Source organism: Procambarus clarkii, chromosome 14 (genome assembly GCF_040958095.1).
Source record: "Procambarus clarkii isolate CNS0578487 chromosome 14, FALCON_Pclarkii_2.0, whole genome shotgun sequence".
NCBI classification, from domain to species: Eukaryota; Metazoa; Arthropoda; class Malacostraca; order Decapoda; family Cambaridae; genus Procambarus; species Procambarus clarkii.
The window spans coordinates 45,823,112-45,850,783 of record NC_091163.1 but is presented as its reverse complement, the minus strand read 5'-3'; the positions used below and the strand labels follow the sequence as shown (position 1 = coordinate 45,850,783).

The window sequence follows — 27,672 nt, the reverse complement described above, 5'->3', positions numbered from 1 at the left end:
GCCCCTGGCCGGCCTGGTGAGCACTTGTCACAAAGCCCCAGCCAAGAGATAACGCTTCCATGAACACATTGAGCGAGGGCTCGGGTAGGCGCCAAGGCACTGAACCCGGAAAAACCTGAAGAGGAAGCTGACAACGCAGCAGCTGACATAAGACCCTCTGGGAGTCGAACCCAGCGATCACATGAGAGGCGAAAGGGACGTCCCCGAAGGAACCAGAACAGCCGACGAAGCCAAACCCGACCAGTGAGTAGACCATCATCGCAAAGTTCAGACTCCCACACAAACCCTCAAGCAACCTCCGGGAGACCCGTGAACCCACCATAAACAAACACACGTGGGACTGCAGCGGTAGGAGAGACTCCAGATTGGGAACCAGATTGGACTTCCGCCTGTTCACCAGGAACCCGAACCCGGCTAGCTGGAAAAGCACTAAATCCCTGGCGAGCAGACACACGGACCAACTGGGAGCCTAAACCAGCCAGTCATCAAGGTAAGCCAACACCCGAATACCTAACGGATGCAGACAGGCCACCACGACCCGGGTAAAGCGTATGAACATGTGAGATGCCAGGTTCAACTCGAACGGGAGACAACGAAAGCAATAACTCCGACGCCCCACAACAAAACCGAGCCAGTCCCTGAACCCCGGATGACTCGGAACATGCCAATACGCATCCTTGAGGTCCAGGAACACCATCCAAGCGCCCGGCTCCAACAGCAGCCGGACCTGGGACAGAGTGGGCATCCAAAAGGGGCAGGAAACCCAGGGGTTCAGACTTAACAAGTCCAGAATGAACCGCAGGTCCGCACAATCCCATTTCGGAACCAGAAACAGCGGGAAATCCACCTGAGAGATGTCATCATTTCGACCACGCCCAAGCTCACCCACTCCAAGACGGCCTGAAAAAGAACAGGAGAAGAGACCTGCCCTGTCAGCTCCGAACCCTCCCTGAGGAGGAGGAGCCACCCAACGCCACTGTAGGCTGCGAGAAGAACTGCAAAATGGTCGATGCCCCTTATGAGAATCCGACCTGCGCACAGAGCGATCACCGCGACAACCAGGTGCAGCCGGGACCGAAGGTGGCACCGGCTCTGAAACTGGCACCTGTGCCCTACCCGACGAGCAGAACCACGAGCCCTGGCACGACCCATCCGGGAAGAACCCACCCGGGAACCCTGGAAAACGAACAAGTCAGACATTGGGCGGCAGCTGGAAGAAGCTGCCCGCATATACTATTCGACCGCAATCGCCGCAAACACCAAAAGGCAAAAGGGCAAAGACAGTCTAAAAGTCAGGGCCCAAGCGGATTCCAAGGAGGAAGTGAGAACCACCTGTCGACACGAGAGACGTGCAGCAAAAAACCGCGACAGTGCATCCCGCAGGATTGTCGCAAACAGCTTGAAAAGTGCAGACGACGCATGAGAAGCCGAGACCAAGACATCAGACCCAAGGAACGGCCCCAAGCGCCTCCACATCCTCCTCAAGCCAATCCGATGACAGCTCCAGGAGGGAAAAGAAATGCAGGACCGAAGCCAACAGGCCACGTGTGCACTTAAGTCCTCAGCCACAAGCGCAGTCAACAGGCCACGTGTGCGCAAATCCTCAGCCACAAGCGCAGCCAACAGGGAAGGAACCTGCACGTGAAGCTGAACCATGCCAACATCCAGCAGAAGGGCCGGAGCAAAAAGGCACTCATTAAGGTGCTCAAAGTGTCCCCCCAGGTAAACCTGGACCACAGTCAACGCCTCGCGCCACTGAAGTGTGTGAGTACGACAGAAGGCTTCCCAAGCATCCAGCGAGAACAAAGGCCAGTCCACAAGCCAAGATGAACCCTGAACCTCATAACAAACCCGGTACAGAGACAAGGGCCTCAAACCTGAAAGAAGATGGATCCATTATGGAGGCATACTCCGGGTCGTGCAGGAGGTAAGCTGCAATGGCCGCCCGCACATCAGCAGGTGAGATGCAGGAAGCCGAAAACCTCTGGTAGGATGGAACCGAAGGACCCGCAGGGACATGGAACCTAACACGGGGAGGAGCCGAACCCAAATCCAACTCGTACACAGAGGGAGAAAGGAAAACCCCACTCCTTGTAACTGTAAGCCTCGCTCGGAGGGTGTTCCAACCCTCCAAGGGTCCAATGGGGCCCAAGGCCCCCAAGCCAGCTCCTCCCCAACCCCGGGAGCCTCCACGTCAGGCCCCGGGAGCGAGTCGTCCTCCATAGCCCCGGAATCACAAGAAAAAGCCGGGGCAGCCAGAATGGATTCTGTCAGAAAGAGAATGGGCCCAATGGTCAAACCCTGGAGCTATGGCTGGAGGAACAGACTCGAATACCTCCATCGCCACCCCAGAAGGGGCAACCCCCGAAACCGCCTGAGTCTCAGAAACCACTAAACCCTGCCCCGACCCCGAAGCCCTCAGACACTTATGAGCCGGAAGGGGGGGGGGGGGGAGGGGTTGGGGGGGGGAAGGAACTGAATGAACCACAGCAGGGAAAGAACAAGGGGGCACGGACTGAACCAAGGCCGAAGTGACCAACACCCCAAAGTCTGGGTCCCTTTAAGCAAATCGGGGTAGCCTCAGGGCATCCGGGGAAGCAACCAACCGAACACGTTGCAACAACCTAAACCTATCCTGCAACGTGCGAGCCGCCTGCACCCGAACAATGTCATCTGTAGATTGGATGAACTGAGTCACAAACAAGCAACAAATCTCGCAGGACTCCGGGTCGAATGTGTCACCGACCCAACAGGCAGCATGATGGAGGCAAAAACAATAAGCGTCGCCCTGAGACAAAGGGACAGACCAACCCTCAAACTTGCACAAAGTGAGAGGAGACTCAGGAGTCACATCCATCGGACCCGAGTGCCCCCGCGGGGTTTCCCAGGGCCACTAGACTGGGTCTGCTAAGGGTAATCCCGGGCAGTGTACTGCTAACCGGCGCCAAAGCTACCAAACAACACTGCTAAAGCTGAACCCTCGGGACATGTCCACTCACGAGGGCAAAGCAGGGGGTACCACCAAACAAAAGCAACCCCTAGTAAAACAGAGGAAAGTAACACTGAGGCAGACCCCCTCCCCCCACCAATCAAAAAAAAAAAAAAAAATCCTTGCAAGATGGCAACGTACCCAAAAGGAACAGAGCCGGCTGTTGTTATAGGCAAAAACTAGCTGCGCAGTACCCCGCACCCCAACAACTGCAAATGCTACCACTTACCCCAAGGTAAACAAGAGCAGGAAACCTACCCCACCAAACACTCGGGGCGGTCAATCGCTGAGCAGCAAAAAACCAACAGAGGTAGACCCAAGGTGACTTCTAGATGATAACCCCAAGCTCCAAGGGCGGTACTTACAGGGCACTTAGGGAAGGGAACCCTAAGCGCATGCAGCACGAGCACCTTGGAATAATACTCCCAGCTCGCATGCCACCGTAAAAGTAGCACTGAACCAAAGCATAGCACAACACAAGAGTCAGGAGCTGGAGCCACACAACTGCAATGCATCACACCAGCCGAAGAACTGTGGTGTGGATCGTTGGCACGAGGGTCTGGGGCTTCCCCTTCCCCCTCCCGGGGAGGGGGGGGGGGGAGCTGCCTAGACATGAGGCGCAGCTTGTGTGACGTCATGCTCGTTTGCTAGTTTTCATTTGGGGAGTTCTGTCCACTCGTTTGTCTATTTTTGCCATTTTAACCAGAACACGGGTTTGTTTTGGGGTGCTTACCTTTCTGGGTGCCTGTCCCGGTTGATGGCAGATATAGAATGCTCCAAAACCACATGTGCATTTCTATAGGCCATTGCACCTCGTGCCTCTCTGAGGGAGCCAGGTTCTGGGTCGTGGTCACCGGTAGGCCTAGAACTCCACCCACATCAACTGATGCCAAAGTTAAGGATATTCATGTCAGCCTGGATAGCTCCGGGGCCATAGGGGCTCCCCAAGAAAAAAATTAGTAGTTAGTAACAGTTGAGAGGCGGGCCGAAAGAGCAGAGCTCAACCCCCGCAAGCAAAACTAGGTGAATACAACGTAGTAAACACTGAGTGCTGACCACAGTGTAGTGTACACTGAGTGCTGACCACAGTGTAGTGTACACTGAGTGCTGACCACAGTGTAGTGTACACTGAGTGCTGACCACAGTGTAGTGTACACTGAGTGCTGACCACAGTGTAGTGTACACTGAGTGCTGACCACAGTGTAGTGTACACTGAGTGCTGACCACAGTGTAGTGTACACTGAGTGCTGACCACAGTGTAGTGAACACTGAGTGCTGACCACAGTGTAGTGAACACTGAGTGCTGACCACAGTGTAGTGAACACTGAGTGCTGACCACAGTTTGTCTGGTGCTGACCCAGATCTCATTTGCTGAAATGCTTAAAAAGAGCCCTGAAGCTAGGTCTGCGGTTAAGGAAGTTGCCATGGAAGTGGCTTCCTCTCAGGAAGCAGCTAGATGTACTAGCCGGCTGATAGAGAGAAATAGAGCAGTAGTAGTAGCAGGCATTGAAGAACAAACAGGGACCAGACCAAAGGAGCGGAGAGACAAGGACAAAAACATGATTAAAGAGATCCTTAAAGAGGTAAGGATGGAGGGAGCTGAGCGAAATGTTGAAAAGGTTTTCAGGCTTGGAAAGTACAACAAGGACAGAGACCGAATGATAAAGGTGGTTTTCATGAGCGAAATCGCGAAAGAGGAACTGCTAGCAAGGAAGTGTTGTCTAAAAGGTGTAGAGAAGTTCAAGAAAATATTCCTGCAGAGGGATATGACAAGGTAAGAGAGAATACGGACAGCAGACGCGAGGAAGGAGCGCAGGGAGAGAGAAGGAAATCAGAGTACCACAACCCAGAACCCTACAATCCCAGAGGGAAGTGGAGAACCCTCCTCAAACAGTGCAACAGCCACAGGGATTGGGGCACCACCCCCACATTCTACCCAACAGACACCCAACCCGCCCCATCCCCTGTCAGCCCCCCACTAAGTACCCACCTAGGGCACCCTCCCCCCACCCACCCCCCTCCCCCCACTCACCCCCCTTCTCCCCCTCACCCCTCTCCCCAGGACCTCCCTTCCCCCCCATCCCCCATGCCCTCCCTTCTCCCACATGCCTTCCCATCTCTCCCACCCCCATGCCCTCCCTTCCCCCCCTTCCCCCTAAGCCCCCCACTCTCCCCCACCCCACCTAAGTCTTCCCCTCTCCCCCACTCCCCTAAACCCTCCCCTCTTCCTCACCCACCTCAGCCCTCCCTTTTCCCCCACGCCCCCCAAGCCCTCCACCCTTTTCTCTCCCCCCAAGCCCCCCCATCTCCCCTATCCCCCACAGCCTCTCCTCCCCCCATGCTTCCCCAACCCTCCCTCTCTTACCCACCCCCTGTACCCTCCCCCTCTTATCCACCCCCTGTACCCTCCCCCTCTTATCCACCCCCTGTACCCTCCCCCTCTCCCCCACCACCCCAAGCCCTCCCTCCTCCACCAATCCCCCCGTGCCAGGTCCCCCCAGCTCCCACTCACCCCAGATCCCAAAGGTCCCCCACAGAAAAGAAGCAGAAGAGAGTCAGTTTCAGGGTGATGTACTCGAACATAGATGGGATCACAAGCAAGACAAGTGAACTAAGGGAAAGAGCACAAGAAGTTAACCCAGATGTAATCGGACTCACTGAAACAAAACTCTCTGGAATCATAACGAATGCCGTGTTTCCCCAGGAGTATACAGTAATAAGGAAAGAGAGGGAAGGTAGAGGAGGAGGCGGAGTGGCCCTACTCATGAGAAGGGAATGGAGTTTTAAGGAGATGGCCATCCCGGGCTGTGAGGAGTTCAGAGACTACATAGCAGGCACCATAACAATGGGAGGACCAAGAATAGTAGTAGCAGTAATATACAACCCTCCACCAAATGACAGGAGACCCAGTCAAGAGTATGAAAACAACAACAAGGCAGTTAACACTATAATTGAGAGGGCAGCCTCTGCTGCCTGTAGAAATAGATCCCACCTGCTCATGATGGGCGACTTCAATCACGGAAAGATTGACTGGGAGAACAAGGAACCGCATGGAGGCGAGGATACGTGGAGAGCCAAACTATTGGAGGTGGTGACAAGCAACTTTTTAACCCAGCATGTCGGAGAACCCACAAGGATGAGAGGCAATGACGAACCAGCGAGACTCGACCTAGTCTTCACTCTGAACGACTCCGACATAAGAGAAATCGGCTTTGAGGACCCAGTAGGAATGAGCGACCACAGTGTACTGGTGTTTGAGTACTTGATTGAAGAAGGGTTATTGAACTCGAGGAGGGATACCGAAACCAAAAGGTTAGCATACCGAAAGGGAAACTATGAGGGGATAAGAAAATTCCTAACAGATATAGCATGGGAAACAGAGCTCAGGGGAAAGACGGCCCAAGATATGATGGATTACATCACGCAGAAGTGCAAGGACGCAGCGAACAAGTTTGTCCCAGTCCAAAAGGAAAACAGAGAAATGAAGATGAGAAACCCATGGTTTAATCAAAGATGTAGGCTAGCTAAGCAGCAAAGTAAAAGGGCATGGAGAAACTATAGGAATAACAGGACATTGGAGAGCAGAGAAAGATACCAGAATGCCAGGAATGAATATGTCAGGATGAGAAGAGAGGCAGAAAGACAATACGAAAATGACATAGCAAGCAAGGCAAAGACTCAGCCTAAATTGTTGCATAGCCACATTAGGAGAAAAACAACAGTAAAGGAACAGGTTATGAGATTAAGGATAGGGGCGGAAGGATTCACTACGAATGACAAGGAAGTGTGTGAGGAATTGAATAAGAAATTCCAGGAGGTCTTCACCTTAGAACAAGGAGAAATTCCAGAGGTAAGTGAGGGAATAGCTAACCAGGAACCACTGGAAGAGTTTGAGATTACCAGTGGGGAAGTAAGGAAGTGTTTACTAGAGTTGGACGTGACAAAGGCTATAGGCCCAGATGGAATCTCCCCTTGGGTTCTAAAGGAAGGAGCAAGAGAACTGAGCCTACCACTCTCCATAGTGTATAACAAATCACTGGCAACAGGGGAACTGCCAGATATTTGGAAAGCAGCTAACGTAGTCCCGATATACAAGAAAGGGGATAGACAGGAGGCACTGAACTACAGGCCAGTGTCCCTAACCTGCATACCATGCAAGCTGATGGAGAAGATTGTGCGAAAAAAACTAGTGGAGCATCTGGAGCGAAGGAACTTTGTAACACAGCATCAACATGGGTTCAGGGATGGCAGGTCCTGCCTCACAGGGTTACTTGAATTCTACGACCAGGCAACAAAAATAAGGCAAGAAAGAGAAGGGTGGGCAGACTGCATATTTTTGGATTGTCAGAAAGCCTTTGATACAGTGCCACACAAGAGGCTAGTGCGAAAGTTGGAGATGCAGGCTGGAGTGAGAGGGAAGGTACTCCGGTGGATAGAGGAATACCTAAGCAACAGGAGACAACGAGTCTGTGTGAGGGGTGAGGTCTCAGATTGGCGAGACGTCACAAGTGGAGTCCCGCAGGGGTCAGTCCTTGGACCTATACTGTTTCTGGTATATGTAAATGATCTCCCAGAGGGTATAGATTCGTTCCTCTCAATGTTTGCCGACGATGCAAAAATTATGAGGAGGATTGAAACAGAGGATGATAGTAGGAGGCTACAAGATGACCTGGATAGACTGAGTGAATGGTCCAACAAATGGCTGTTGAAGTTCAACCCGAGTAAATGCAAAGTAATGAAACTAGGAAGTGGAAACAGGAGGCCAGGCACAGGATACAGAATAGGAGATGAAGTACTTAATGAAACAGACAGAGAGAAAGATCTAGGAGTTGATATCACACCAAACCTGTCTCCTGAAGCCCACATAAAGAGAATAACGTCTGCGGCATATGCGAGGCTGGCTAACATCAGAACGGCGTTCAGGAACCTGTGTAAGGAATCATTCAGAATCTTGTACACCACATATGTAAGACCAATCCTGGAGTATGCGGCCCCAGCATGGAGCCCGTACTTTGTCAAGCACAAGACGAAGCTGGAAAAAGTCCAAAGGTATGCTACTAGACTAGTCCCAGAACTAAGAGGCATGAGTTATGAGTAAAGGCTGCGGGAAATGCACCTCACGACACTGGAAGACAGAAGAGTAAGGGGGGACATGATCACAACCTACAAAATCCTCAGGGGAATCGACCGGGTAAACAAGGATGAACTATTCAACACTGGTGGGACGCGAACAAGGGGACACAGGTGGAAGCTGAGTACCCAAATGAGCCACAGAGACGTTAGAAAGAACTTTTTCAGTGTCAGAGTAGTTAGTAAATGGAATGCATTAGGAAGTGATGTGGTGGAGGCTGACTCCATACACAGTTTCAAATGTAGATATGATAGAGCCCAATAGGCTCAGGAATCTGTACACCAGTTGATTGACGGTTGAGAGGCGGGACCAAAGAGCCAGAGCTCAACCCCCGCAAGCACAATTAGGTGAGTACAATTAGGTGAGTACAGTGTAGTGTACACTGAGTGCTGACCACAGTGTAGTGTACACTGAGTGCTGACCACAGTGTAGTGTACACTGAGTGCTGACCACAGTGTAGTGTACACTGAGTGCTGACCACAGTGTAGTGTACACTGAGTGCTGACCACAGTGTAGTGAACACTGAGTGCTGACCAGTGTAGTGAACACTGAGTGCTGACCACAGTGTAGTGTACACTGAGTGCTGACCACAGTGTAGTGTACACTGAGTGCTGACCACAGTGTAGTGTACACTGAGTGCTGACCACAGTGTAGTGAACACTGAGTGCTGACCACAGTGTAGTGAACACTGAGTGCTGACCACAGTGTAGTGAACACTGAGTGCTGACCACAGTGTAGTGTACACTGAGTGCTGACCACAGTGTAGTGTACACTGAGTGCTGACCACAATGTAGAGAAACACCAAGATGACAGTTGACTTTATTAATAAAAATGTCTCATGCGTTAAAACAAAAAGTTTGCTATATATATAAAGTTTACTCTCATCTTGATGTGTCTCCGTATCATCCTATATATATAAAGTTTACTCTCATCTTGATGTGTCTCCATATCATCCTATATATATAAAGTTTACTCTCATCTTGATGTGTCTCCATATCATCCTATATATATAAAGTTTACTCTCATCTTGATGTGTCTCCATATCATCCTATATATATAAAGTTTACTCTCATCTTGATGTGTCTCCATATCATCCTATATATATAAAGTTTACTCTCATCTTGATGTGTCTCCATATCATCCTATATATATAAAGTTTACTCTCATCTTGATGTGTCTCCATATCATCCTATATATATAAAGTTTACTCTCATCTTGATGTGTCTCCATATCATCCTATATATATAAAGTTTACTCTCATCTTGATGTGTCTCCATATCAAAAGTGTTTATATAGAGGCAATACTACACTCAGTTGGGTGAGAACAATGTGACCTTCAGCAGCATACCTTCACTGAGGTGTGGACAGTGTTGACATCTGGGAAGAGTTCCTGGCACTTCTGGACCCAATCTTCTACCTCCATGTTGCATTGGTCAACTTCGTTGATGGTCATGAATACTTCCTGTGCTGTGTTGACTGTGTCGAGGCTCCCCAACATGGCCTGCAGCTGAGTCTTCCCTTCCTCTCCTTGTGTTGTCATATCCACCACACTGGTATCCTCCAGTTCCAAGAGCTTCATTGCTGACGTGTTCTGCTCTACCAGAGCATAGAGTCTGTCCTGGAGCTGGAGGTGTTGAGTCTTCCAGTCCCCCAGCTGCCCCCGGTACTCACCCAGCTGGGACAGTACCTCTTCACAGCTGGTAATGAGGCTGCTGATGCTGCTTTTCTGCTCCTCCACCAGGGAACGTAACTTCTTACTGATGCCTCTGGTCGGAGCTTTATTGGGTTTTGTGGGTACCGTTGTCACTGGCACAACTTCCATACCTTTTAGTTTTCTGATAAAGGCCTCCATACCATAATTGATTAGGAACTGAGTAGCAGCTGTGGCAGTGTGCTGGGCACGGCAGCTGGGGCAGCTCAGCTGTCCATTCTTGATAGCATTGTCAATACACTGGGAGCAGAATGTGTGGCCACAAGGCAGAGTGCGAGGCCGTAGCCGTGTGTCATCATAATTGTTAAAACACACTGAACATTCCTCTGGGTTGTTATCCTGTGGATAAAGAATATTTGGTTAAGTTATATGTATTTACAACGAAAAAAAAGTATTTTCTGTGTGAGTCCCTCCGGTTCTCTGGAGCTATCGGATTGATATGCGCATATTAGTCCGGGGTCATCAGTCAATTGGAGTTCAGCCTACCGAGGACCACAAGCCAGAACCTGGCCGCCTCAAAAAGGCAAAGGGAGCAATGGCCTATGGAAACCCCATGTATTTGGGGACATTCCATATTTGCCATCAACTGGGGTTAGCACCCAGAAAGGTAGACATAACAAAACAGACCCCACATGGTAAGAAAAATTGCAACCAGAGACCGAATAGAGAGGCAGATTCCACCCACCCCCCATCTAAAGAAACAAGCAAACATCATACACACCGCCTCACCACTTGTCCACGCAGCCCTCCCCTCCCTGGGAGGGTGAAGGGGGAGCCCTGGACCTCCTGTGCCGGTTACTCACACCCCAATTCAGAGGCCGAGAATCAAAAACAAAATGGAAACCGCCGACCGGAGGGAGCGAGGGTGCCGGGGAGCCTCCGGGACTCACCCAGAAAATGGCGTTTCATTACATTCAACGCTGGTTTTCTGTGTAGAGTTTCTCTGGCTCCCTGGAGCTACCAAACGCTGAAGCCAGACCCGATCCAGTGAGTAAATCGGCAAGGGGAAGGTCAGACTCCTGCATAACTGTTCGAGCAACCACCACATGACCCGGTAAACCCCCCCCCCCCCCCCCAAACAGCAGAAGGCAGGACTGCAGCAGCAGCAATGCCTCCGGAGGGAGACACAAGGAAGTGTTCCGAGAGTCCCTCACGAGGCCCAGCTTTGTCCGAACCTTTGGATAGAACCAGATGAGACTTCCTCCAGCTCACCAGGAACCAGAATCTGATGAACTGGGAAAGAATCATCCCCCTGGTGAGCAGACAAGCAGACCGGCTGGGAGCCCACACCAACCAGTTGTCGAGATAGGCCTACACCTGAACCACTAGCAGATGCAGAAGGGCCACCACGAACTGGGAAGACAAGTGAATATGCGAGGCACCAGATTCAACCCAAAAGGAAGGCAACGAAAGCGGTAAGCCTGCCCCTCCACCACAAAACCTAACCAGTCCCTGAACTCCAGATGAATAGGGAGGTGCCAATATACATCCCGGAGATCCAGAATCACCAACCAACAACCCGGCTCTAACATAAGCCAAACCAGACACAGAGTAGTTATCCGAAAGGAGGGGCAAGGAATCCAGAGGTTCAGCAGGACAAGTCCAGAATGAACCACATATCCGCACAGTCCCATTTCGGTACTGGAAACAGGCGGGAAACCCACCTGAGGGACAAGGTCTTTTCGACCACTCCCAAGCTCACCCACTCCAAGATGACCTGACAGAGTGAATGGGAAGTCAGCCACGAATCCCCCGGTAGGAAGAGGAGCCGCCCAATGCCACCGCAGGCCGGATGACACAACCCGAAATACCCACAAATCATGGGATCAGGCATGAGCAAATAGCACGAGTCCCTGCCCCCACCAGCATCCTGGTAATGGGGCAATATCTTGAAGTTATCTTGAGATGATTTCGGGGCTTTAGTGTCCCCGGCTCCCGTGGGGGCAACCCACGAAAGGGCCAACACCCCGTACGAGAAGGTGGCGCCGGTTCAGAAACTTACAACAAGGCCTACCTCGACCTGCAGAGACTCGAACCCTGGCACGATCCAGCCGGGAGCACGAGAACGCCGACCCCAGATCACCAACAAAGCAGAAAGAGGATGGCAGCAGCAGAAGCTGCCAGGAACTGAGGAACAACCTAGACTGCAAACAAAACAGACAAAAGAGTGGAGAAAACCCCAGAGCTGGGGCCCAGGCCAAAGCAAGACAGCCGTCTGCAAGCCAGGAAGACCCAGGGACCGCCCCTCAATAGAGGTCGGGGCCAGATTAGAGGCCAAGACTGGGCCACACCGGAGGAAACCACCAAGGGCCACCCAAACCTGTACAAGAGAAATTTGAGAGGAAAATCTCCGGGAGACAAAACCGAAGAACCCAAAGGAAACTGGAAATGAACCTGAACCCAAAACGGAGCCCAAAGCACCACAACTTTTGGCGGAAAACGTACCCTGGAAAAGAAACAACAGGCGGCCATAAAACATACTTTTACTCATATACAAATAATCAAACACACATTTACATATACACACGGCTCCGGGAGAAGTAAAGTGATACCTCGGCTCACAAATGACCCTCTTTACGAATTTTCAGGTTACGAGCCCAATTTCTTCGTAAAATCCAAATTGCGTTACGAACTTTGCCTAGGGTAAAGTAGTTTGTTGATACACGTATGGCCGACCTAGCGTGTGGTGGCACGGCGACCGCGCCTCAGTTTAACAGTGCCTCCCGCCTAGTGACAATCGCGCCTGAATTCTTTGTAAAGAATTTCAGTGTTTTGGGATTTTTGGGTATTTGAACATAAAGGTAATTATTATATATCTTGCCATGGTCCCAAGAAAGTCAGTGGTAAGGTTCAATCTAAGAAAATAGTTATGAGTAGAGGCACTAGAGGATGTCCCTTCCTCATTAACCCTTAAACTGCCCAATACTGCATATGAACTTTTGAGTAACTGACGCAAAAGTGCGCATCACTGCATATGTAGTTTTGGAGTACTATGCAAGATTTAAACGGCCCGCGGATACACAGGGTTCACATCACCTTCCTCAGGGCTCTTGTAAACAGACGCCATTTTAAATAAAAATCGTGGGCAACATTACCAGGAGTGAGGGGCCTCAGTACTGAGTGAACCACCAAGGCTGGTGCACGCAACATGAGCTCACAGCACTGCTGTTCAGCTTGTGACCACAGCATCGCCTAAAAATGTCAAAATATATATGTACATGCTATTATTTAGCGATGATAGTATTACAGAAGACCCCTGACTGTGATATAAATGACCAGGATTCTGATAATAGCAGGATTGTTGTGATAATTTGCGCTGTGCTGTGGGAGGAGCAATGTTGAGGGTGGGAGGGCTGTAGCGTCGTCTGCCGAATGTGTGGCCACCTGTTGCTGTCTGCACTTACTATACCAGCTTAGTGGTTTGCTATGGTGAACAAAATGTGTAGATACTTATATATATAACGTCTGTATATAGAGAATAAGAGCAAAGACAGTATGGTGGGAGGAGGAGGATGGCGAGGGAAGGAGTGGTGGTGAGTGGTTGGCTGGTGTGGTGGCCACTCCTTGTTGCTTTTTGACTCAGCATACCAACATAGTAGTTCGTTGTGGTGAACACAAATGTAGATACTTATATATACTGTGTATATATATAGTGTAATAACAGCAAAAGGAGTGTTGGGAGAAGCCATTTTGGTGAGGGTGGTGGCATCATCTGCATGACATGTCATGCTGTGTAAAGGTGGCCACTTTACTCTTTGGGCACTATACCAGCTTAGTTGAACAGTTATGGTGAACAAAACATGTAGATACTTATATATAACGTCTGTATATGGTGAATACAAACAAAAACAATATGGTGGGAGGAGGATGTTGGCGAGGAAGGGAGTGGTGTTGAGTGTGGGACATTTGGGGCTTGAATCTAATTATTTAAATATTAATATAGTAAAATAAATTACGAAGGACCACCCGCTTTTATAGTAAAGAGGGAAACTGAGAATTTCTGATCATTAGATAATTCCTAGATGAACCAGTAACTATGGATAAAATACTAGAGAATATGATCATAGAAATAATTAATGGGCTGTATAATTAAATGAATCAAACCCTCAAACACCTACATTGGGGGGTTATTACTGGAACTCAGTATGTCCAGGAACTAGTGTGGTTCGTTCACTAATCCAAGATATAATCATCTAATCCTATGAATTATTGAGAAACCAATGTCATTACCATTAATGGGAACATAGATAATGAGTATAATAATGATAATCACAATAAACACATGTTAATCCATAAGAGTTCTGCATGTAAATAATTCCAAATAATTAATAATGGAAAACAAAGGAATCTTAGCTTAATGACGATTCCCTTGTGTAAGTCACGATGCTTCCTCCGAATCTCCTAGGCTCGGCTAGATGACGAGTGGGATGGATTAACATGGGAGAAGGCAGCAGGGAGAATTCTTCTCACGTGCTGCAAAACAAATATTTACAGTAGCAACTAATTAAACTACTGAATCTCTATGTTCAAGAAATTAATATTAATAAGAGATAATGGGTAATAACCTGTGGTTTGGTGTTGGTATACGTCGTCACGACAAATCACCCAGCTACTATTCTACACCTTACACGATGCATCAAATAAGGATAAGATACTTAGCTAATATGGGCACTGTATAAGTTTTAAGATTGCCGAAATTCGCGCCCCAGGCTCTGGCTTCACCTACGCTGGATAATGGCGCGCTTCACTGGCCGGTCACGTGTAGTCAAGAACCAGATTAAAAAGGTTCCTTATATTACGCTGACACCGGTTGAAGATATTGTCTGCAAGGTTGTTCACGCCTCACAGTGGCGACTTTCATCTGAGGATGGATAACGTTTACCCTGATGACTGGATAATGGCGTCTCCTCGTGAGCACGACGAGAACAGGTCCGCCCGAGAGCTTATGCACACGTGTACTGGCGTGCCCTCCTCCCCCACGCCGCGTCTCGCGTTTATTAGACAAATTATTGTCATGAATATTAGTATTTCTCGCATTTGTGCTTGAAATGTTGGAGACAGGACGGGTTTATTATTTAGAAGAGGGAAATATTATTATTTGCCAGTTTCGTGGTAGTAAACATATATGGGAGAGGAATTAAGGTCTCTCCATGGCATTCACTTGTGACGTTAATTTTCATTACTAGATAACTGCTATGACTCTAACGCTCTATTCAGCTTTTAGTTGGAAGTCAATTTATCTGTAATTAATTATCACACAGAACGCCTTGGTTATAGAGAATCGAATTCAATTCTCAGACACATTGGATATAATGTGTTTATTGTAATGAAATCTGACGCAATACTGGCGTCGGGTGACGTGAGAATTCTAGCCTACTCCCCAGATGAAATTATTAGTACATGAGAATTCTACGTGGTGTTAATTTTACTTACTACAATAATCAGTAGAGTTAGTAATAATTAATGAGAATACAACAGCGTTGTATTCGGTGTTGGAAATTTCCAACATAACTCCGGGGGGAGGATTCTAGGGTGTTAGTGTACTGTGGAGTACTGACCTATCCCGAAGTTGATATCAAGATTAGTGCATTAGTATGTTAATATGTTAGTATGTTAGTACACACATAACGAACGTCCCGGATTTATCAAGGACTCACAAGAACTTAAGTCTTGTTAATCACATGTCAAATGAAACATGTTACTTATAGCCTACACAATATTTAAAGATTTTAACTCACACAATTTAAACAACAGAATGCACTATGATGGGAATGTCCTGGGTCATAGTGACTTGTAATGGTTTGTTACTCGACATCCCATCGCAGCATCATCATAGTTATCTAAGTGGGATGTGAAGGAAATTACTCTTGTTCAGAGTTGTAATAGGCTTGCAAATTCCACCTACATTGTTGAGCAGCAGCTCTAGTGGGGCGGTTGCTTGGAGGATCCGAATTATTACCCTCGGAAATTACTGGGGAAACTGGATCTGGCTGATATTCTTGCTCAGTCAGTTCAAGGGGAACCAGCTTCTCTAACGTTTTTAGAGTAGTGTTGCCTCGGCATAAAACTTTAACTACTCTCAGAACACCTTGATGATCTGGATGAATGGCAACAATTTTGCCTATAGGCCACTCTGACCTTGGCCCATCACTGTCGACTAGTACTAGGTCTCCTGGTTTTAATTGCACCTTATTGTAAGGACTCGAAGCTCCGTAGTGGTACTCTCGTAGAGCTGTGAGGTACTCCCGAGTCCACACCTCATTCCACCTGTTAATAACTCTGGAGAGATGCTGATAGCTTTCCACCAAGTCTCCTCTGGTCACATGTGACGGGTCTACAGGGTCCTCTTCGGCTAAAGGGATGAGAGGGCTCAGTAGACCTCCATAGATCAAGTGTGAGGGGCTCAGAGGTTCTCTCTGGGTGAAATCATCAGACAGGTAGGTTATTGGGCGGTTATTGACTCGCGCCTCGATTTCCACAACAATAGTTTGGAGTTCTGAGTAACTGACCTTTTGTCGGTGTAAAGTTTTCCTTAGACACTTCTTGACTGTGCCTACCATTCGCTCATAGAACCCACCTTGCCAAGGGGCTCTCGGTGCTATGAATTTCCAGTGACATTGTCGTCTCTGTAGGACTGACTGTACTTCTGGGTGGTTCCAGACTTCTCGCAAACAACTTTCTCCTGCCACAAAATTGGAACCATTGTCCGATATCATTAATTTACGACACGATCGGCGGGCAGCAAATCTGCGGAAAGCTTGAATGAAGGCTTCAGCACTCATGTCTGGAGTGACCTCTAAGTGTACGCCTCTGGTTGTAGCACACGTAAAGAGACAAATGTACGCCTTCACTGGTATATTATCTGGGTTACCAGTGAGAAGTAAGGCTCCTGTGTAATCAACACCAGTGGTTTCGAAAGGACGAAGATGAACCACTCGCTCTTCTGGGAGTGGGGGAGGTCCTGGGTAAGGACATACTCTAGCGTCCTATCTCCAACCCGTTCTCACACAAGACAGCACAAATATGACTTAATGCTTAAAGTCAATATGTTGAATATGAATTAGTAAATATGTGATATATTCCCAGTTACTTTTTTTTCCAAGGCCCAAACTCTTCCTCACGTACCAACTTGCGTCTCACAGTACCCGTCCGTCAACCTAGATAGCAGAATAGTCGTGATTGGTTCAATTATAAGGAAAATTGTACTTTTCAGGTCCCACATGGGTTGTGAAATTTACCTACTACTGTCCATGCTCTTAGAATATTATAGATCAGCTACTTCCTATTGAAGGTTCGTAGTTTTGTTTTGAGAAATATTAGTTGTTCTTAGTAAATTATAATAAGCACTAAAAATTATTACATAGAATAACAGTCTTTCACCAATCAATATTATATACCATAGTTGGTGCTTTACAAATCTTTAAAGGATGTTTTGTAGGAACGCTAACAGAAAACGATGGTTCATTGGAATGTCTATGGGGTAAACTACTCTAAACAGGATGGTATTGTGTCTACTATACCAACTACAGGATCGGTATATTGTCCACTACCACCTGTTAGGTGAGTAAGGGGTGCAATACCACCCACAGGATGGGTATGAGGGTCACATCCACCCAGAGGATGAGTATGGGGATCACATCCACCCACAGGAAGGGTATGGGGTCCAATACCACCCACAGGATGAGTATGGCGTCCACTACAACCCACAGGATGGGTATGGGGCTCCAACCACCCATAGAATGGGTATGGGGCTCCAACCACCCATAAAATGGGTATGGGGTCCAATAACACCCACTGGATGTGTATATGGCGTCCATTGCCGCGCGTCGAGCTCGAAAACCGCAGCATTCATCTCAGAACCATGCCTATTTCACGCAGATTCCTTAATAAACGTAAAAGTTTTATATGTCACAAGAAAGATAGAAATATAAGCTTCATTCTAAATACCTTACCATGGGCATATTTAAATTTAAACCGAAGATACGTGTACTTTTATAATAGCCGAGCTCCGACCCCGGACAGATCGATCGACCGAGCAACTCTCTCTCAGAACAATGTTTATTTCACGTGAATTCGTTAGTAAACATATATGTTTTATATGTCTCAAGAAAGACAGACATATAAGCTTTACTTTAAACACTTTACTATAGACATATTTAAATTTCTAATAAAGATTATTGTATTTTAAAAATTACGGAGCTCCCACCCCGTACAGACTGAACGACAGAGCAACTCTCTCTCAGATCAATGTTTATTTCACGTAAATTCGTTAATAAACACAAATGTTTTATAAGTCTTAAGCAAGATAGAAATAAGAGCTTCATTTTAAATACATTACAATAGACATATTTATAGCTCAAGTGAAGATACATATGTTTTTATAGTAGCGCTCAGTAGCTTGTCGGGCATGGAGTGCAGACGCCTACGCACTTGCCGATATATTGTATAATTAACAAAGATACGCTAATAAAGCCTAAAATCTTATATGCCTCCAGAAAGACCGATATATGAACATTATTATATTTGCACCAAATGAAATATATCATGTTCGAGAACAAAGATATATCAATTTTAAATTAAGTTTCGACTCTCTCTCGGGTGAGAGAGATGGGGCGACTCTCGCCCCATCTATTGGAGATTCTGTGCACTAAATACCCAAAGCTACTCAAACCCTCCTAGCATTATTTAAGTAATGAAGTAATATGGTATATTTACCCACTATAATGTGGGTGCTGAATGCAGAACATGAGAAAACATATATTTACTCCAAACTAATATAATTTCATTATGAAATAAGTAGCATCAAAGGAAGTCGATGGTCCAAGCAGCAATGTTGTGGAGCGACTTATCCAAGATATATCGTTGTTTGGAAAGTGTTTGTTGGCATATCCAGTTGTCGCACTTCTCTGCTCAAATTATCACAAATTTAAATTATAATGTTAACAAGTAGAATACGTATTTTTAATAAAATCTAACATAACTAGCCAGAAAACATTTAACATTAATTAAAAAATATATGTTTGGAAGTTAAATCGACTTCATAGGACAATGGTTTTGTTATATATACTCGTTATTCGTTGACATGCGTTCGCTACTTAAACTACCATGTACTGTACTTATGTAAAATCTCCCATGTCTCTTCGCTCATCTCACCGAACCCTACAGGCTCTGTGATATATTGTTTAATTAATTGAGATTCACAAATAAAGCTAATAATTGTATATGTTATCAAAAAGGCAGAGCTTAGTTTAGTTCATTTATTATGTACTCCATACCCATCCTATGGACGATAGTGGAGTGTTACAGAGGCACATAATGGGCTCAGGGAATGAGCCCCACAATTCATATAGCCAAGCAAGTTATAATCTTGATAAGCTAGTTACAAAAGTCAATGCACATTGTCACATCAACAATGGGCTCGAGTCCGACCACAAGTACAGTTTATAATTTAAGCAACTGACATATATGGAGGGCTAGTGTCACAATTGATATGTTTATCCTACACATAACACCCTCTCCCCCATCCAATGGGCAGCGGTGGATAGGTTACAATCAAGTCGTTTTTTGCGTTTTATTCAGAGATTAGATCTTATTGGGTGAGGAAAGATATTCATATTTTAAAGAAGGCTTCTTGGCTGATGCTCTCCATTGATGGAAAATATACAACCTTTTGAAAATCAATGTTAGTTTGATCTAGATATTGTAATTAACGAAAGTATTTATGTCATCTGAAAGGTAAAAATATAGGCTACATTTAAAATCCTTTGTCATAAATATAACTGAAGTGAAAACGAAGATATATGCGTTTTGATAGTTACTTGATGGCTTGCTCTGAGAGTGTGAAGCCCTGCACACCAGCCAATAAATTGTATAATTAGTTTCCATATATTTTAATAAATCTTAAAAATCTATATGTCAGAAGAAAGGAAGATGTAGCCGTTAATGTGACAACATTTAAAAATATATATATCTTAAGTTAAATAAATAATACCACCTTATTGCCGGTGTCCGGACACATGAAAATTACCTAGGTATCAGTATCCAGCCAGGCGGGGATCACAGGCTGCACAATACTGATAAATTTATGTAATGCACTACTTGTGGTCGATCTCGAACCCATTTATGATGTGACGACTTATAGTGAATTTTGTAACTAGCTCATTAAGATTGTATCTTGCTTAGCTAAATGAATTGTGGGGTTCGGTCCATTCATTTTCTTTCTTTATTATGCACCCCATAATACACATCCCGTGGGCGGTGGTGTAAAGGATTACAGAGGCACATAATCGGTTCAGGAACTGAACCCTCTAGTTCGTTTAGCTAAGCAAATAACAATCTTTTGACGCTAGTTACAAAATTATTAATGTACACATACTTATGCATACATGTACATATTCATACGTATACATATATACATACACATACATATTTAATCACCACCACAAATACACACATCAGTAATCTTTTGTGTCACAAGTGATTCAACAAGAGGCTCACAACAGTCACTATACAAGGCACTTTACATTTTTGGTGAGTCACACAGTTACTAGTCTTGCTGCACACCCACCCAACTGGGCGGCAGCTTTACAGTCATGTGCTCCACACCCACCCAACTGGGCGGCAGCTTTACAGTCATGTGCTCCACACCCACCCAACTGGGCGGCAGCTTTACAGTCATGTGCTCCACACCTACCCAACTGGGCGGCAGCTTTACAGTCATGTGCTCCACACCCACCCAACTGGGCGGCAGTTTTAGTCATGTGCTCCACACCCACCCAACTGGGCGGCTGCTTTACAGTCATGTGCTCCACACCCACCCAACTGGGCGGCAGCTTTACAGTCATGTGCTCCACACCCACCCAACTGGGCGGCAGCTTTACAGTCATGTGCTCCACACCCACCCAACTGGGCGGCAGCTTTACAGTCATGTGTATGCATTACCTACAGTAAGCAAATTTTGGATACTTCGCTAAGATTTCGAGCAGCACATCATTATGAATGAAGTACTTACACATTTCATGGACACTATTGATGTTGTTATCTTTAAATTCCGCGATTTTTCACATTCCATTATATAATGACGCAAAGTATGTGAATAGTTCTGCTGACAGAGTTTACATTTAGTCAAATCTACATCATCAGATGTTACAAACTTCCAGAGGTACTTGTAGCTGAGCCTAAACCTAGCAGTGGTAACATCTAGAAGTCTGCTAACATTATTGGATGACCCATAGACGAGCGATTCATCAAAGTTTATACAATATTGTGAAATTGACAGTCAGTGTAGTAACATAAATTGGTAAATCATAAATATTGTAAGTTAAGAATCTGATGCATGTGTGTGTGTTGGGAGGGGCGGGGGTTATACCCTTGGTAAGCGAGAGTGGAAAGTAACCTTAGACGTACTGCGGTCAATGTGTGGGGGGGGGGGGGGGGAGTTGGAGGGAGGGTGGGAGAGTCAAATCCACCCTCCAACATCTGGGCATAGTACCACCAGCCTCCACAACACTCAATCAGCCTCCAGCTGATGCTTGTAGATGCCTCATCTAACCTCACTTATGTCACACATTAACCTACAGTTCCTGTGATATTTAAACTCCTCATCACAGTGGCGTCTCACCAATATAAACTGTATTGGATTTTGTCCCGAAATAGCTATATGCTGACTGGACGTGTATGTATGTATGTATGTATGTATGTATGTATGTATGTATGTATGTATGTATGTATGTATGTATGTATGTATGTATGGATGGATGGATGTATGTATGTACGCATGCATGTATGTATGGATGTATGTATGTACGCATGTATGTATGTATGTATGTATGTATGTATGTATGTATGTATGTATGTATGTATGTATGTATGTATGTATGTATGTATGTATGTATGTATGTATGTACGCATGTATGTATGTATGTATGTATGTATGTATGTATGTATGTATGTATGTGTGTATGTATGTATGTATGTATGTATGTATGTATGTATGTATGTATGTATGTATGTATGTATGCATGTATGTATGTATGTATGCATGTATGTATGTATGTATGTATGTATGTATGTACGCATGTATGTATGTATGTATGTATGTATGTATGTATGTATGTATGTATGTATGTACGCATGTATGTATGTATGCATGTATGTATGTATGTATGTATGTATGTATGTATGTATGTATGTATGTATGTATGTATGTATGTATGTATGTATGTATGTATGCATGCATGCATGCATGTATGTATGTATGTATGTATGTATGGATAGATGGATGGATGTATGTATGTACGCATGCATGTATGTATGTATGTATGTATGTATGTATGTATGTATGTATGTATGTATGTATGTATGTATGTATGTATGTATGTATGCATGCATGCATGCATGCATGTATGTATTTATGTATGTATGCATGTATGAATGGATAGATGGATGGATGTATGTATGTACGCATGCATGTATGTATGTATGTATGTATGTATGTATGTATGTATGTATGTATGTATGTATGTATGTATGTATGTATGTATGTATGTATGTACGCATGCATGTATGTATGTATGTATGTATGTATGTATGTATGTATGTATGTATGTATGTATGTATGCATGTATGTATGTATGTATGTATGTATGTATGTATGTATGTATGTATGTATGTATGTATGCATGTATGTATGTATGTATGGATAGATGGATGGATGTATGTATGTACGCATGCATGTATGTATGTATGTATGTATGTATGTATGTATGTAATGTATGTATGTATGTATTTATATACGCATGTATTTATATATGCATGTATGTATGTATGTATGTATGTATGTATGTATGTATGTATGTATGCATGCATGTATGCATGTATGTATGTATGTATGTATGTATGTATGTATGTATGTATGTATGTATGTATGTATGTATGAATGGATGTACGCATGTATGTATGTATGTATGTATGTATGTATGTATGTATGTATGTATGTATGTATGTATGTATGTATGTATGTATGTATGTATGTATGTATGTATGTATTCCCAATCACGTTAAAGACTCCCCCTCTATCATCCAGTTTAAGAGAAAAACAACTATGTACTAAATAATCGACTCCTTGTAACTTTAATTATGCTGATCTTCCTATCTGTATTCAGACTGAGCCTACCATCATTAAAGGTGATTATAACGCTAGACATAGGAATATTGGTAATTCGCAGTTCAATAATCGTAACAACAACTAGTGTCACTATTAGGTAGTCACGATGATGCACAGATTGTGGGTGACCTTGAACGGACGCATATCTACGAAGGTATTCCTGATCTATGTCTCGGTTTCAACGTCTCCCACACCGTGTGCGCCTCGTCAATAGTGCCAGTTATGGCGTCTGATCATCTGCCCATATTAGCCACTGTAAGCATTGGCAGCTCTATCCTCCCTGGTGGAGTGTTCAAGCGGAAGAGGCTGGCTGTGCCCATCGATCAACGAGACAATCTTGTTGCTCATGTGTCAGAATGGTGCAGTCATCTGAGCCTTCATCAGTTGAAGATTTTAACAATGAGCTCACAGGTACTATCAACCAGTTTATAGAATCATTTGATCCATCGTCCAGGCCACGTAACCCAAATTACACTGGTCATAGCACTTATGTTTATTATAATGATTCTAAATTGCAGACACTAAAACGCACTGCCAGAATAATTGGACTAGCTTGTAGAAGGACCCGCACTGCTGAAATGCTTCGGCTCTTTCAAGCGGCTCTGGCTAAGGCCAGGGAACGTATGGTGGAGCTGAGGCAGACAGACTGGGAAACTTTTGTCCGTGGTCTCAATTCTCACACGCCACCAAAGTCGGGCATGGAAGGATATCAACAAGATCAAAGGGAAAAATGCTGCAGAGATCTCGTACCCTAATCCTCTGCACAGAGCAAATGAGCTTGTTGATGCTTGGGCCACGACTTCCAGCTTTGACAGTCTTCCTCTACCCTCAAAGAATGAATTAAATAATAGATATACTGATAGGGCAAGGTTCCTTGACTTCATGCGTCATCAAGAGGATGACTGTGACATGCTTTTTACTGAATACAAACTAGATTCTGCTCTACATAAAGGCAAAGCTACATCACCCGGGGAGGATGGAGTTACTGACGGCATACTGCATATGCTTCTGCTAGTTCCAGGGAATACCTTTCTTCAATTGTATAATATGAGCTATGTAACTGGGGAGCTTCCTAAGTCGGACCTCTGATGTTTATACAGTGTTCTCTGGTTGTGCCTATGGCACCTCTGCTCTTCACTGGTTCTATTCTACATTTTCTTCCATATCGTTCACTCCAGTACGTTGTTATTTTACTGTGTAGATTTGGTACTTGGCCCTCCAGTATCTTCCAGGTGTATATTATTTGATATCCCTCTCGTCTTCTTTCTAGTGAGTACATTTGGAGGGCTTTGAGACGATCCCAATAATTTAGGTGCTTTATTGCGTCTATGCGTGCCGTATATGTTCTCTGTATTCCCTCTATTTCAGCAATCTCTCCTGCTCTGAAGGGGGAAGTGAGTACTGAGCAGTACTCAAGACGGGACAACACAAGTGACTTGAAGAGTACAACCATTGTGATGGGATCCCTGGATTTGAAAGTTCTCGTAATCTATCCTATCATTTTTCTGGCTGTCGCAATATTTGCTTGGTTATGCTCCTTAAACGTTAGGTCGTCAGACATTATTATTCCCAAATCCATTACATGCTGTTTTAATACTATGGGTACATTTGATTGTGTTTTGTACTCTGTATTATGTTTAAGGTCCTCATTTTTACCGTACCTGAGTACCTGGAATTTATCACTGTTAAACATCATGTTATTTTCTGATGCCCAGTCGAAAACTTTATTAATATCAGCTTGAAGTTTTTCAATATCCTCAGCCGAGGTAATTTTCATACTGATTTTTGTGTCAAATCCTTTAATTAAATCCTTTAAAAAGGATAAATCCTTTAATTGGTTGAAATTGGTTTTAACATTCGAAATCTAATTTGTTGATGTTAAATAATATAATATGTTGATGTTGATAATATAAGGTTCAAATTTATTAAGATACATACTTTAAAAACTATTTCTATTTGATACCAACAGTATCACGTTAAGAGAAGCGTCTCGCCTTGCTAACCCAAGTATAAAATATATAAAGAAACGGTGCAACTGTACTGGTATCTGCAGTACAAATTTATGTCCCTATTTAAAAAAAAAATAAACTGAACCAATCACTGCCACTCCTCACACCAATGCAACAATAAGGAGAGTGATAACAGTGCTTCACATTCGACAATGTTAAATTATTTAACAAATGACGAGATAATGAACATTGGAACAAATGTACAGCTCTCTGACCTTCATATAAAATCTGCATGTGACCTCATCAAACAATCTGTGCCAAGCCTAGAAGGCCTTCATGACCCAGCGTGGTAGCGGGACCTCTCCTGGCCAGTTACAATTGGTGAATTTATTCAAATTATCCAAGTTGATGGTTGTCACTGGGCCACCGTTTCCAACATTGGAGTAACTGGACAAATTAACATATACGACACCAGGCATAAATTACCATCCAAATCTACTGAAGTTATCTTGTATGCTCTTGCTAATTGCCAGGATGATAAGCTGATATGCAATATAATGAATGTCAGCAGACACAAGGACTCAAGTATGAGTGGGGTATATGCTGTGGCGTTTGCTGCATCACTTGCAAGTGGTGTAGATCCGGTGAACCTCGTATGATATGCAGAATGAGACAACATCTTCAAGAGAACTTTAAAGGAAAGTGTCTCATCTCATTCCCTGCAGCTCAGACACTGAGAAGAAAACGAATCATCCGGTCATGCTCGATGGAAGTGTACTGCATTTGCAGAAAGCTAAATGATTTGAAGCTGATGGTATGCTGTGACCGTTGCAATATTTGGCACCATGGATCATGTGTAGGTGTTACAGAATGTAATGATGATTCGTGGATTTGTTTCTTATGCGCTAGCAAGTTGTAAATTATAATTTAAAATACTTAATTAATACATTATTATTATTATTATTATTATTATTATTATTATTATTATTATTATTATTATTATTATAACCTTACCAAATGCTTTGCTGAATCAAATAATGTTATTACTTTCAATGTGTTACAATAGCATAATTAAGTGCTGCAACTATCAGGTCTTTTATATAGTCGGTATTTGTTATATTCTGCACTCTTTTAATGTTATTTAAATTTCAAATAGAAATAGTTTTTAAAGTATGTATCTTAATAAATTTGAACCTTATATTATTTAACATCAACAAATTAGATTTCGAATATTAAAACCAATTTCAACCAATTAAAGGATTTATTCTTTAATGTTAAAAATTGTTCAAACTGAAATAAATATATAACACTGTACGGTACAGTTGTGTTTAATTATGTTTTGCGATTCCTTTGGAAAAGGTATTTGTGCACCAAGTACTACTAGGTCATTATGAGATATGCTGAATGTTGTCAATATACCATCTGAATACGCTTCACTTTGCGTTAATCATTGAACGTCCTAATGATTAAGGTCCCCAAAAGGACTTAATCAGACCTCAGTGGATATTTTTACTCTCCCTCTCTCTCTCTCTCTCTCTCTCTCTCTCTCTCTCTCTCTCTCTCTCTCTCTCTCTCTCTCTCTCTCTCTCTCTCTCTCTCTCTCTCTCTCTCTCTCTCTCTCTCTCTCTCTCTCTCTCTCTCTCAGAGCATCCCTTTATGTGTTGTATGTGGGTGCTGAAGTTCAGTCTCTTGTCTATGTACCCAAGCAAACCCAAGCAAACTACTGTGGAAATGTGCAGGACAAACATATCAATTGTGACACTAGCTCTCCACATATAGCATTTGCTTAATTTAGAAACTGTACTTGTGGTCGATCTCGAACACATGTTGTTGATGTGACGATGTGTTATGAATTTTGTGGCTAGCTCCTCAAGATTGTAACTTGCTTAGATAAATAAATTGTGTGTTCAGTCCCTGAACCCATTATGTGATAAATTAACTAAACTAAAAACTATAGTATGGCGACGAAACCTGAACTGCATAATGTAAATAGGGATTAACCAGAAAAAGATATAGGTGAAGAATAACACCAGGTAACTGTAAAGCTGCCGCCCAGTTGGGTGGGTGTGGAGCACATGACTGTAAAGCTGCCGCCCAGTTGGGTGGGTGTGGAGCTAGACTAGTAACTGTGCGACTCCTCATAGATGTAAAGTGCCTTGTATAGTGACTGTTGTGAGCCTCTTGTTGAATCACTTGTGACAAAAAATTACTGAGGTGTGTATTTGTGTGGGTGATAAATATGTATGAGTATTTATATATGTATACGTATGTATATGTACATGTATGCATAAGTATGTGTACATTAATAATTTTGTAACTAGCGTCAAAAGATTGTTATTTGCTTAGCTAAACGAACTAGAGGGTTCAGTTCCTGTACCGATTATGTGCCTCTGTAATCCTTTACACCACCGCCCACAGGATGGGTATTATGGGGTGCATAATAAAGAAAGAAAATGAATGGACCGAACCCCACAATTCATTTAGCTAAGCAAGATACAATCTTAATGAGCTAGTTACAAAATTCAGTATAAGTCGTCAAATCATAAATGGGTTCGAGATCGACCACAAGTAGTGCATTACATAAATGTATCAGTATTGTGCAGCCTGTGATCCCCGCCTGGCTGGATACTGATACCTAGGTAATTTTCATGTGTCCGGACACCGGCGATAAGGTGGTATTATTTATTTAACTAAAGAGATATATATTTTTAAATGTTGTCACATTAA

At 44.4% G+C, this 27,672-nt stretch overlaps 1 protein-coding gene across 1 annotated transcript in view; it reads right to left on the bottom strand.

The window, feature by feature from the left end:
- Nucleotides 1–9,194: 9,194 nt before the first annotated feature.
- LOC138364627 (tripartite motif-containing protein 59-like) overlaps nt 9,195–27,672 on the bottom strand; it is a 101,047-nt gene continuing 82,569 nt past the window's right edge. The window contains exon 3 of the mRNA XM_069324578.1: nt 9,195–10,170. Coding sequence (XP_069180679.1) covers nt 9,457–10,170 — 714 coding nt within the window. The 3' untranslated portion in view covers nt 9,195–9,456. The remainder of the gene's footprint in view (nt 10,171–27,672) is intronic.